Source organism: Podarcis cretensis (genome assembly GCF_951804945.1).
Source record: "Podarcis cretensis genome assembly, chromosome: 3".
NCBI classification, from domain to species: domain Eukaryota; kingdom Metazoa; phylum Chordata; class Lepidosauria; order Squamata; family Lacertidae; genus Podarcis; species Podarcis cretensis.
Window position 1 is genome coordinate 63,074,898 of NC_137172.1, and position 13,816 is coordinate 63,088,713.

Consider the following 13,816-nt stretch of genomic DNA (forward strand, 5'->3'; position numbering starts at 1 on the left):
CCCCTTCATGCCCTCCCTGCCGAGTGCTTTGCCTCACAAATGCCTGCGTGTTCCTGTCGCTCTCTCTTCCCTCCAAAGGCGGTGGCCATATGGCAGGCGGGTGGCCATATGGCAGGCGGGGCCAGAGCGGTAGGTGGGCCAAAAAGGAAAGCCAATGGTGGCTGAAGCAGGACAGAAAGCCTCGCTGGCACACACACAGACACACAAAACAAGAAAACTAGGGGGGGGGGGTTACTTGCTATATGTGCAGAAAATTCCGTACATGTCTTAAAATTCTAAAATCCCCCCAGTTGCCATTTTAGATGTCCAATTTCTATACATGTCTGGAATTTTCCGGACATAAGGCAAGCCTAGGTTTACTCAACCATTTTCCCACTTGCTCACAGATGGTTTGGGGGTGGGTTGTACTGCTACATCATCAGTTGTACTGTTTGGATAGCTGCGCTTCTAAGCAGTTTTGTGTCTGAATGTTTTTCTCATGAAGCAGTGTCTGATCAGTCATGAGTTAGACTTGTTTTGGACAACTATTCTCAACTTACAGATACTGTGTAAAAAGCTGTGCCTAGAAACCGGACAAATTCTTTTAGTATTATTTAATGTGGCTGGGCTATGTCCCTTAATTGGCTAAGAATGAATTCTGATATCTGAAGAGAAAAGGCTGAGGAAGTGGATTATTTATGAGAACGTATGATCGCTATTTTTTAAAGCAGACTGCCTTAGGGAGCAACCGTTTTGAGTCTTTTAATTGTTCAGTAGTTGCTGTGCTGAGTCATCAAGGATGAAATTATAAGGATTGCCGGGATAAAATTAGAATGAGAGCAGTTCCAAAACACAGATAAATCAGTGTCTGTTTTGCTCACTGAACAGAAACTTTTAAAACCTTGAGCTAAAATGTGTGGGAAAATATACTTTGTTCATAAAGAAATATTAGAGCTGCCAAGTAAAATACTTGTGACTTTTTTTTACATAAATACAAGCGACAGCATGTATGTCAGGAGTGGGGGAAATGTGGCTCTCTAGATGTTGTTGGTCCAGTATTCAGTGTGTCTCCATTCTTCCCAGCCTCGCTGAAAGAGGCAGTTATTAAACAGCTTCTTAAAAAAAACATCCCTGGACCCGGCCAATATGGCCAACTATCGCCAAGTCTCAAATCTTCCATTTTTGGGCAAGGTGATTGAGCGGGTGGTTGCTGAACAACTCCAGGCACGCCTGGAGGATGCGGACCATTTGGATCCCTTCCAGTCAGGATTCGGGCCTCATCATGGGACTGAAACTGCCTTGGTCATGCTAGTCGATGATCTCTGGCAGGCTAGGGACAAAGGTGAGAGCTGTTTCCTAGTTCTGCTGGATCTCTCAGCGGCTTTTGACACCATCGACCATAACATCCTTCTAGACCGCCTAGAGGGGCTTGGAGCTGGGGGCACTGTTATACAGTGGGTCCACTCATTCCTCCTGGGACGTGTCCAGAAAGTGGTGTTGAGGGATGAGTGTTCAGACTCCTGGACTCTCACTTGTGGGGTGCCTCAGGGTTCCGTCCTCTCCCCCATGCTTTTTAACATCTACATGAAGCCACTGGGAGAGATCATCAGGGAGTTTGGGCTGGGTGTTCATCAGTATGCAGATGATACCCAGCTCCACCTCTCTTTTAAATCAGAACCAGTGAAGGCGGTGAAGGTCCTGTGTGAGTGTCTGGAGGTGGTTGGAGGATGGATAGTGGATAACAGGTTGAGGTTGAATCCTGACAAGACAGAAGTACTGTTTTGGGGGGATAGGGGAGGGGCGGGTGTGGGGAACACCCTGGTCCTAAATAGGGCAACTGTGTCCCTGAAGGACCAGGTGTGCAGCCTGGGAGTCATTTTGGACTCACAGCTATCCATGGAGGCACAGGTCAATTCTGTATCCAGGGCAGCTGTCTACCAGCTCCAACTGGTACACAGGCTGAGACCCTACCTGCCCACAGACTGTCTTGCCAGAGGGGTGCATGCTCTAGTTAGCTCCCACTTGGACTACTGCAATGCGCTCTACGTGGGGCTATCTTTGAAGGTGACTCGGAAACTGCAGTTAATCCAGAATGGGGCAGCTAGACTGGTGACTGGGAGTGGTCGCCGAGGCCATATAACACCAGTCAAGGTGTCAAGGAAATAAACAACTGTCCAACTTTTAGAAGACATCTGAATATTTGAAGTTTTATATTTGAAGTTTGATATTAATATATTTGAAGTTTTATATTTGAAGTTTAATATTTGAAGTTTTATTCGGTTTTTAATGTTCTGTTGAAAGCCGCCCAGAGTGGCTGGGGAAACCCAGCCTGATGGGTGGGGTAGAAATAATAAATTATTATTATTAATTATTACAGCGGTACCTCGGGTTACATATGCTTCAGATTACATACGCTTCAGGTTACAGACTCTGCTAACCCAGAAATATTACCTCGGGTTAAGAACTTTGCTTCAGGATGAGAACAGAAATTATGCAGCAGCGGCAGCAGGAGGCCCCATTAGCTAAAGTGGTGCTTCAGGTTAAGAACAGTTTCAGGTTAAGAACAGACCTCCAGAACGAATTAAGTTCTTAACCCGAGGTACCACTGTACTTCAGTAGCAAAAAATGCTAATAACTCCTTGGCCCATGCCATCTGGTGGAATGGATTTGATGGCTTGAATGTGCAGGAGATGCTATATCCCCAGAGACCTGGAGAGATTGGTTGGGAGCGGTACAATGGAGAACCTCTCTTGTTAAAGGTTAAATGAGTCATTGGATTCCAAGTTTCCTGTGGGAAGGGGTGTGTGTCCTGGGGAAGCTGTGATCGTGGCTATTTCTGGAGGGGCTGCAGCAGAGGCAGCTACTCTTCTTTTACATGTTTTTAATAGTTTCTACGTGTGTTAAATACGTTTCTCTTTCATTTTTATTTATATTGCTTTACCACTTCACTTTTACCACTTTGCTTTCCTGAGTTCCTTTTGGTAAGAAGGTTGGGGTAGAATGTTAGTAAATAAATAGTTCTTTGGTTACAGGAGGAATGGGGCCCTTTTGTCCCTGGCTCTGATCTCCACCTGGCCTAGCTGATGGTCTAGAGTGGCCTTGCAAAGTCTGGAGGCATTTCCTCCCCTACTTCCATGGGTGGAGTCAGGGACTGACTGGGGAGGGACCTAGTGATTTGTGTTCAGATCATTGGACCTCTCGCCCACCCTCCAAACTTAGACTTGCAGTTGTCCCACAGCCATCTCAGAAACCACTGTGGCCAGCTATGGGGAGAAGCCTGAAGGGGTTGGTTGGAGTCTTGGTCGTCTCTCATTCATGTAGCTCTCTGGATTGCTGCCTGAATGATGCTGATTAATATGGACACTGCTGCTGCACAGCTGCTCAGTGGGTGTAGGAAAGCGGTTGGAAGATGCCAGTGTCCTTCAGTTCCTGGCTTCATATGCCTCTTGTGGCCTGGAAAAGTGCTTGTCCTTCTTCTAGTGCTCCAGAACACCACTTCTACAGCAAGGACTGGGTGTTTATTGCTGGTGTTTTCAAGTGTAGAGAAGTTAGGATGAAGGGGTCCACTGTTTTCAGGCTCCTGGCTTTTATTCTCCTGGCCTGTTGGACTTCTGAGAAGAGAGTTGGAACTGGAGTGTGAGCATTTCATCATCTAATCTTCCCTTTGTTGTCTTCCCTTTTACTTTCTTTATTGTGATTCTCATGTTAGATACCTCTCACTTTGAGGCAGGAAGTCAGCTGGCCTGGATGTCTTAGTGGGAATTGCACTTCAGAAAGATTCTGGGGACAATTTTCTGGTCCCAGAACACAGTTCCTTCCCCATCTAGCTGATCTTGTTCACTTGTAAAGAACAGAAATTCTCTGTTAAGTATGGAATTTTGTTTCTGCATATTATTCCATTTTCTTATATACAGATTTACAGCCCTGTGTTATATTGTGAAATGGTCAGTTAGAATTCCTAGGGCATAATCTAGTTAAAGTTAAATACTCTTTGGTCTCACTGATTTCAACAGATTTAACATGTGCTTAGCTCTCTCACTGAAATAAATAGGATGTAAAATGCATGACTGGCTGGATTGCACCCTAAAGACTGTTGTGATTCCCTCCTCTTGGGACTATTTGTCAGTACAAATAATCCAATGTGGGATAAATCCAGTATTTTTCAATTTCAATTTGTGTAAATTATATTTGAGAAATAATGAGATAAAACTGACATCTTTCTGGCAAAATAAATTTCATTTAAATTTGAACAGTTTATCTCTTTTCTCTACATCTACCTTAAGTTTTTATTGTAAGAGAAAGTGTTATGAAATAAAATACGGACTGCCAGGTACATACTCTGATTTGTAATTTTTGCTTCATGAACAGGGACCACCATGTAACAGCTGACATTATCACAATAAATTGAGTTAACCTGCTCTTCCTCAAATAAATATTATGGCAAAATGACATGGTGCTTTAAAATAAACATCACATCATATCATTGCTTTTTGTGTTGCAGAAATGGGAGTATTCTCAGTTGTTGATCCTAATTTTCATGTTCAGTTCTGTTCATTTTATCAAGCTGTGGCATGGAGCCAATATTAGTATTTGGAATATTTGAAGTTTTGATTTCTACCAGAAATTAGGAATTGTGCCTCTGAAATTTGATTGCCACTTAATTTTCCACTTTCTCTAGATTCTTATCCCATAAATTGAAGTCACCTAGAGATTATTATGCTACAGTCCTGTTTACCTGTTAACTCTATTATTTGAAGGAACATTTAGTGGTGGTGTTGTTTAGTCATTTAGTTGTGTCCGACTCTTCGTGACCACCAAAGCACGCCAGCACATTTAGTGTAGTTTTGTTGATTGCATTGCTATATTTATTTGCAGGTTTCAGTCAAATAACTTTATATGCCATGTGCTTTACTTCTAGGGGTGTAGATTTTCTTTTTTAGTGGGGTGTATGTGTTGCCTTCAAAGGGGACAATATAAATACAGCCTATTAAATTATTTACTGAAGACAGTTGGCCAATCCATTGTTCAAGGAGCCAAAGGTCATTTTGGTGTGCCTAGCTGATTCATAGGTAATCTGATACAGTACTTGGCTGTTTGTTTCCCAGGCAGACGATGAACTTTATCCTTCCATTATGAGTCACACAACTGTAACTTTACAGGGAGAAGGAATTACTTCTGAAAGGTGCGGAAGAATACGTATGCATGCTGAAGTAATGATGTCTCTCATGAGACAACAATTGCACCATAACCGGTGGCACTTCTTTGCCAGAAATGCATTTTTTTTTGTCTTTTGCTGTTTTTTGTCAAGTTAGATTACTTTGTTTTGAATTAAAAACACAGGGCCTGTAGTCCTGGAACTAGTCTTGCACAAGAGGATTATTCTTGGTTTATGTGAATGGAGGGTGGGGTGGGGTTATTGGTTCTGTTCTGTTCTTGTTTTTATTATGTATTTTGTGTTTTTTATCTTCTCTTTTTATGTTGTGAAGCACCCTGAGATCTGTGGATGAAAGGTGGTATACAAATTTAAATATTAATAATAATGGAGCCAACTAGTGTCTCATGCTTACAGAGTTAATTGGTATCATGTATTGCGGTTTATGACGTGTCTTCAAGGAGTTCCTTTTTGAGCTATAGTGCTTTTGTTGACAAAACCCCTAAATATAAATCTATTAGCTCCGTGGGATCACATTCTGAGAAAGTGGTCAAATGTATTGGATCTTGCAATCCTTGGATCTTTCATAGGGGGATGGGGGTACATTGGAATTTTGTGTTGTTTTCTCACTCTTTTCATGCAGACTTCCTCCAACAGTTTCAGGAAAACTGAATGCAATGTGCTATATAGAATTCAGTAGTTAATTTGCTTTCTTATCAAACATTTAATCTAATTTAAAAATGGCAATCCTATCTGTGTGCTTCTGTAATGAAAAGTGAAGGTGTTTAAAACATAGCATAAGTGAAATTTGTAATAGGAAAGTATAGGAGAAAAGTCATGTACTGTATGTAACTGTATATTTAAAACTTCCTGTTTGTTAGTAGCTCTCATTCTCACCACCAGTAAAACTAGCAGTGTTTTACAGACTTACAACATCTCTCCTATGTGTAATGTATGCCCATTGTAAAATAAAACATCATGTGCCACTTAAATTTGAGCTTTTTATTGCTCCTTGTATAAGTTGGCTGAGGTGCCCTTGAGTTATCTTCCCTGCTCAGAAGTTTGCACTGCTGTTAGCTGTCTGCCACAGAAAGGAGGAGTTTGCTGCTTCTACAGCTGTGCCTTTGGGAGGGAGAGAGAGAGAGAGAGAGAGAGAGAGAGAGAGAGCCTATCATATTTCACCCTAATCCTAAGCGATTGCTTTAGCCAGGCAGTCTCTTTTATTGTTAAAGAGAATCCTTCTGAAGATTGCTCCCCAGGCTTTTCATTCAAGGGCAAACAGGATGGACGGACTTAAGAATCAGAATGGCAGTGCCATTTCCTTGCAGAAAAGAGAAAGCTGTTCCAATTTGTTTCCTGGTCTGGCAACTTGTTAGCAGCATGTACATCTCCTTGATCCAAGAAGCTGGTTTTTTTGTTTAAAGAAAATGTGATAGAAGAGAAGGCTGGATTACAAGCATATCGGTGGAGAATGTTACTGAGCAGAGGAGATGGACTTTGGTTGAAACCTGGAAAAAACGGAAAGCTGTGTCCCTCGGTGTTGTGCTTCTACACAATCCTCATCTGAAGGTTGTTTTCAGGGTGCCGTGGTGTTTTTCTTTCTTCCGTTGTGTTTTGTTTGGCAGCTCACAAAGTACTGTAGGCAGAAGCAGCCTCCGGGAATTGTACAGGCACAATCGCTTGGTTCTGTGTGCCATGCAGATTTAAACAGTGCATGTGTTTTCTTTAAGTTTAAAGAAACATGGATATTTTATATTAGATAAAAAGAAAAAGGAGAAGGCTACGAGGGTGGTTTTGAAAGTTGCATGCTCCAGTGGATTTATTTATTTTTTCGGGGGGAGAAATGAAAAAAGAAAGTGCCTCAAAGTCATTCCGGTTTAAACATAATCCAGGATCCCTCTCGCGTGCTGTGAGCTGGATAAACTTCTCTACCTTGTCTAAGCAGACAAAAAGGCTGTTTCGCAGCGATGGTGAACTCACATCTATATGTGGGCAGCAGGTAGAAGAGGATGAGAGCTGGACCTACAGACCCCAGCACAGAAACGGTGATTTTTTTTGTTTTGTTTTCAAATATGCAGTTAATCATTTAATTGTATTATTGCTTATAATCTTTCACTTAATTAAATCCCTTCCCCCTCCTTCCATTTTCCCCACATGCTGCCTTTCATTTGACCTTTTGGTCTCTGTGGCAAGTGTTTCCTCATAGTGTATCCTTCTGCTTTGAGTATGCTACTCAAAGCCCTCATTCCCACCAATCGGAAACAGTGTTCTCATATCAAGGCTTCTTAACATGGCAGCTGTATCCAGCCCGTAGCAAGGAGTTGCATAGAGATTTACAACTGTATAAATGGGTTAAAACAAAGCAGAACTATGGTTTTACCAAAGTAATTTATTTTCCATACATTTTTGGAGTGCATGGGGTGGTGCTAGGGCTGGATGGATATGTGTAGAACAGAGATGAACAGAAAGCTTGTGTACGTAAGGGTGAGTGTAATAAAGCAAAAGGCAAAAAGGATTTCCCCCCTTCTCCACCTGTTGTAGGGGCATGAAATGTGCTGCAAGGCGGGAAGAAGGGAATGGGCATGTATATGTTGATAATGGTGATGACATAGCAGTAGTAGCTGCTGATCTGCCCATATTTTGCTATGCAGATATATCATATATTCTGTGCACTTTTGCAGACAGTGAAATAGACTTTTCACACAGCGCAACCCTACACACTTATCACCAGAAGCACCCACTCGTGTTGTATCATACTGTTGTGGTGCACTCAGCTTGTGGGGACTTTATCACCTGATCCTCCTCCTAGTCCCTTCTCAAACCCTGGCTATATACTTCTATCTTACTAATCATATGTATTTTGGAAGTATGCCCCATATTTAATCAGAACCTGGCAGTACAGATGCATGAGGTACATTGCATGTTGAAGTAATCATTATCCATTTTGGCAAATTTTGAAAGAACATATAATCCAGTGCATTACCAACTAGTCCATCAGATGGTGATGGATTGTCTTCCTGATAGTGCTGTTGGATGCAGCTTGTTGACACTCCCATTGGAAATAGTAGACTCCATAAAAAACCAGTGAGCAAATACCACACCAATGCTCAAAAGTATGTTTTAAAAGAGCGCATTGTGGGTAGTAGTAAGGTACTTTTATAAAGTTTTCGTAAAGAACAACCCTGCTGGATCAGACCAAAAGTCTGATCCTGATCTTGGTGTAGAAAGTGAAAATGGGAGAACATGTTGTTTTGATGCTGCATGTGTTCGTGAAGGGGGCCTCAGGGCAGCAAGACCCTTATCTGGATACTGAATTTGGCTTTGGTAGTGGTGTTTTTTTTTGCTCTGAAGCTTGTTGTACTTTTATGGATGGCTAATAGAAGTGCCAGGGATGCGGGTGGCGCTGTGGTCTAAACCACAGAGCCTAGGGCTTGCCAATCAGAAGGTCTGCAATTTGAATCCACGCGATGGGGTGAGCTCCTGTGGCTCAGTCCCAGCTTCTGCCAACCTAGCAGTTTGAAAGCACGTCAAAGTGCAAGTAGATAAATAGGTAGCGCTCCGGCGGGAAGGTAAACGGCATTTCCGTGCGCTGCTCTGGTTCGCCAGAAGCGGCTTAGTCATGCTGGCCACATGACCCGGAAGCTGTACGCCGGCTCCCTTGACCAATAAAGCGAGTTGAGCGCCACAACCCCAGAGTCGGCCACAACTGGACCTAATGGTCAGGGGTCCCTTTACCTTTACCTAATAGAAGTGCCAGCAAACTGCACTATTCAATTTCTGAGATGATTATCCCCTTCTGTGTCCCTATTAGGTACTCTTATGGTCTGTTTTTATTCTGTTTTGTTCCTCTCTTGTTCAACAGATTTGAGTAGGGGTGGGAGAGAGTACGTTTGCAGTGACAGCTGATCAAGTCAGACCTGAAATTTCAGGCTCTGTGACCCTTGGATGTCACTCTTATGAGTAAAGGATACTGTGAGGGTTTTTTTTTAGTTCAGACGCACCCTTTAATTATGAGTGCTCTCTTCTTAAATACATTCACCGTTAGTCCAGCCAAACCTCAATAATCATACACTGAAACTGAATTAGAACACAACAAGCTAATGATGCCTACATTCTTGTCCCTTTATGTGAAGCTAACTACTCAATTAGGTGTGATTATCTACTGAGCTGCCCTGTGCTATGTTTACATTTGGAAGCTGAAAAGCCTTTTAAAGTTTTGGCAGTATGGAGAGGTGTTTGGTTAAACCTCTCAAAACTATGGGGCTCCCAGGGGGAAACTTTCAAGGAGTAAAGTGGCCTGGCAATGTGTATTCTGTGCAGATTAGTCTGCTATAAGTGACTTGCACTGTACCAGGACCAATGTGAAATTCATTGCTACTCCTTGTGAAACCTTTGGATCTTTGCTCAAATCGGGTTAAAAACTGTTGATTATTTTCAACAAAAGACATTAGCAGCTGGCCAATGTAAATAAGGCTGCATTAAGAAATGAGTTCTTGCTTAAGCATCTTGAGAGTATTTTCATGGCCCATGTTTGGACCAATCACAAGTACCTCTATGTAGGAACATTACATGAAACAATGTTTCATGGACACGTTTGCAACAGGATCCTAGACTTGTGTCCTGTGCACTGATTCATCAGCAGAAAACTGCAATAGATGACTAATCTTTCTCATCTGCTTTCTCATATGATTCCTTTAAAAGGTCTGTTTTTGAGCTCACAGCATTATGTTACACAAGGGCCCTAAGGCAAGTCTACCACACTATGGGAAACTCCCAGTGTAACTTCGTTGTAGTCCTGGCTGTAGGAAATTCCCAAGTCAAGCGGAAAAACCTTAGGACTAGAGTTGGTTGGGTAAAGAACAGCAACTCCAGATGAGAATGGCAAGTCTGAGTAAAGCGTGCAGAGGTGATGGGAGGTTATTTCAACCCATGTGATATAGTGGATTTGGTGCATGGAAACTTGAAAGTTCAAATCCCCACTTGGCTAGAAAACCGCAGAACCATAAAACTAATAAGTGGACCGCTTTTCAAGTCTAATTCACTTCAATGTGTTGTTCTGAAAAGTTCTGAAAATAAAATGGAAATATAAGGAAATGCACACATGCTCTTGAAAGAAAGGTACATCTACAAATGTAATTAATCAATCTCTTCCAGTGTTCCCCCCTTTGAAGAGTTCATATATTCTGAACAAGTTCCCCATTCATGGGACTGACTGCTAAGCTGCAAGCTAGTCTTAAAAAATAAATAAAAACTTTGGCATAAATGAAGGATCAACAAACACTTGTCCCTCTTTTTAAAGCACCCCAACACTGATTGTGCACTGATGCTTGGCATGACAATAATAATAATAATAATAATAAATAGGTACATGCCACCACTTTTAATTTGTACTGCATTTTTTCAGATTGTATGAATAAATTATACATTTGCTGGAAAAAAATGTTGCATTAGTTTTAGTGCTGATTGAGAGTGAGCAAATCAGTGCAGCTGCCCTCTGCTTTAAGAGTTTCCTATATACAGTATAGAGAAAGCATGGTAGGCAAGCCAGTGTTCGCTTTAATTTTCTCTTGACAATTTTACTGATTTTGGACAGAAAACTGTGGCTTGAATTTAAGTTCAAAAACACAAAAATGGGAAGAGGGGAGAGAAGGAGACAATTTATTCAAGATTTGCCGGAGTACTATGAGGATAAACCCAGATAATAGCTTATTTGCTTGAACACTGCTGCTTCAATACTTCAAAAATTGTATATGGATCTTCTGTAGGCAGTTTACTTTTTTGTTTTTAATTTTAAAGGGATGGCAAAACAAATGTTCTCATGTGTAATATGTTACACATCGGTATGTTATGTATTGTCCTAGTAAGATTTATGTTCTCTCTTGTTCATTACAATTCCTCTAGCCTTTCTTGCAAGGCCTAGTTTTTCTTTTAATGAGCATTCACACAGTCAGACAGTGGGGCGGGGGGAGGTGGGGGGGGGTGAACATAGTGCATTGATTTTGATTGCAGCATTATTCTACACTCGACTTATATAAAATAAAGAAGTCCATTGTACAGAGCACAGTAAGGGATGGGAGGAGAGAATCATTTTTTCCCTGTAATTGGACAGCAACTATAAAAGCTTGAATCACTTGTAATAATAGAGACTGCAGTGCATGGCGGATTTTTTTTTTTTAAAAAAAATAGGGTTGGTTTTTTTTAGTGTGAAGCAGGGGAAGGATAATTAAAAAAGTGGATATGGGTGGGACCAAGTGAGTTTGTGCACTTGATTTTGCTTGTAATATATCTGAATTATAAGATCTATAACTGAATATTACCATGGACATGTAAAAGTCTATGGCCTATAGATATCATACATGACAATCTCTTACATTCATTTTGTCTCGTGCAGATAATATAACTGTACCAGGAAGCCATGGAGAATTGCGGTTTCCATAAAATCTGAGATGTCTGCCTGTGACATCTACATACAGTACTCCTTCCTGAAGAGAATCGTTTCTTAAGAATTTAGTAAAATTTGACATGGTTTCAAGTGCTGCAGAACTGTGAAAAAATGGAAACAGGCAAATTTTTGCAGAGCACAAATAAATGCAGCATAATGACTTTGCTTCCCTTAATCAAATGTATGTGTAATGAAATCAATCCAACTTGTGTTCTGTGTTAAGCACTGGTTTGAGGTATCTGTTGGCTGCCACCTGCTTTATTTAATACAGGCAACAACCATTTTTCATGGGGGTTGTGTTCCTGAGCCCTGCATGCATCAGCAGAGCGTGTAAAAGCCTGCTCCTCCCAGTTCCACACCCTCCCTGCTCTGTCCTACCCTCATTACGCTCCCTTTCACTGCTGTTTAGAATATTGCTTGTGTTGTAAGACTTCCAGGTACTACAGTGGTACCTCGGGTTCCATACGCTTCAGGTTACATACGCTTCAGGTTACAGACTCCGCTAACCCAGAAATAGTACCTCAGGTTTAGAACTTAGCTTCAGGATGAGAACAGAAATTGTGCTCCGGCGGCGTGGTGGCAGTAGGCGGCCCCATTAGCTAAAGTGGTGCTTCAGGTTAAGAACAGTTTCAGGGTAAGAACGGACCTCCGGAACGAATTAAGTACTTAACCCGAGGTACCACTGTATATGACTTCATTTACTGTAATTGCTTAAGAAGGTCTTTATGCAGGAATAAGGAGTCATTGGTTCAAACTGATGAAAAACAGCTTTTATATTCCCAGTTATATATCCCCCTTTATATTATATCTCCAGATGTAAAAGTTTCCTGATACTTCTAAACTGGGAATATGTGAGTTAAGCTCTTACTACATCCCTGGCATGGAAACTGAATCAACCCATGATTTGCAATCCTGACTTGAAGTAGGAGCTTAAGTCAGTTTTCAACTTCAGATGAAATAGAAACTGGGTTAAAAGTGAGAGAAGGGTAAAGGAAAAGAGGAGAGGTGGTTTTATTCATAGTAGACCCATTGAAATTAACGGACTTAGTCATGCTCATTAATTTCAGTGGGTCTGCTTTGACTAAAACGTCGTTGAATACGCCCCCCCCCCCCAGTGCTTGTTTGTGGTCTAGTAAAGTATGGTGTAGTGAACCAAGATTATTGCATCTGAACCACACCTCTAAGTAAGACCAGTAGTTAAAGATTCAGCAGTTCTGTTTGCTATTCTCAGTGTGCCATCCGTGTCTGGTGAGGGTGATGAGCAGCCGGACTGCTAACTTTGAAGTAAGTCAGTTGAATACACCCCAAAGTTGGGAGGAGAGCTAGGGAGTTTTTGACGGCAGCATGGTGGGGTTCAGGTTGTTTGGTGGAAAATCCTGAAGAAGCTTGGCCACATTGGCAACCTTCTACACTAACCTTTCATTGTCTGAATAGGGAAGATGAGTAGAGGATGGGGACAAGGAAGGTTGGTCACTGCTGCCTGAAAGCACTTGGGGTACCTTCAGTAAGCATCATCTCAAGCCAGCACACTTACCAGCACACCTACTTCTCTGCCAATTTTCTCCTGGGTAAAAGCCGTGGGGGCAGGAGTTGGTGGTCAAAGAAGAAGGTAGTCAGACATTTGACAAGTGCTTGTTCAGCAAGGCCAGCCGAAACTTTTGGATCTGTACATATTGATAATAAGCTACATAAGTGGATTATAACAACTATTGGAACTCAATTCATATGTGGTTTCTGTCATTAAGTTGTAAATTTAGGGAAGTACATAATGTTGATAACAGCAGGGATGGGGAACCCCCAGCAGTTATTGGACTCCAGTCCAATCAGCCACAGCCAGCATTCCCAGTGGTCATGGATGATGGGAACTGTAGTCCAGCAACATTTGGAGGGCCACATGCTCCCTCCCCCTGTTTGCAAAACTGTGTAGGGAATAGTTTTGTCTGTCCCTCCTTCCCTTATGTGCCCACACCCATCTGATGCAAATTTCAAAACTCAAATCATTTTTAATGCTAGCAATTGCTTAAAATTCCAGAGTAATAAGTACTTGTGGTTTGGTATGCAATGCCATAATCACATGGCTAGTTTGGATAATTATGTTGTATTGACAATAAATGTTAACATAGACATGCTAAAACTATGGGTTAGGCTTGCGGTGGTTTCAAAGAGTATATTTCAGTCTTGATTTGGACTGTTATCAGCATGTTAAATTTGGAATATGCTTGGAAAAAATATCCTCTCAACTA

General features: G+C 41.6%; 1 protein-coding gene across 6 annotated transcripts in view; it reads left to right on the top strand.

Moving 5' to 3' along the window:
• NHSL1 (NHS like 1) overlaps positions 1–13,816 on the top strand; it is a 148,723-nt gene that overhangs the window by 44,894 nt on the left and 90,013 nt on the right. The window contains exon 1 of one of the 6 annotated variants that reach the window (XM_079970930.1): positions 6,303–7,176. The exons of 4 other annotated variants lie outside the window; for them this stretch is intronic. In XM_079970930.1, the coding sequence (XP_079827056.1) occupies positions 6,975–7,176 (202 nt within the window). In that variant the 5' untranslated portion in view covers positions 6,303–6,974. Of the gene's footprint in view, positions 1–6,302; positions 7,177–13,816 lie in introns of those variants that run through there. One more of the 6 variants, XM_079970933.1, reaches the window with a different exon arrangement.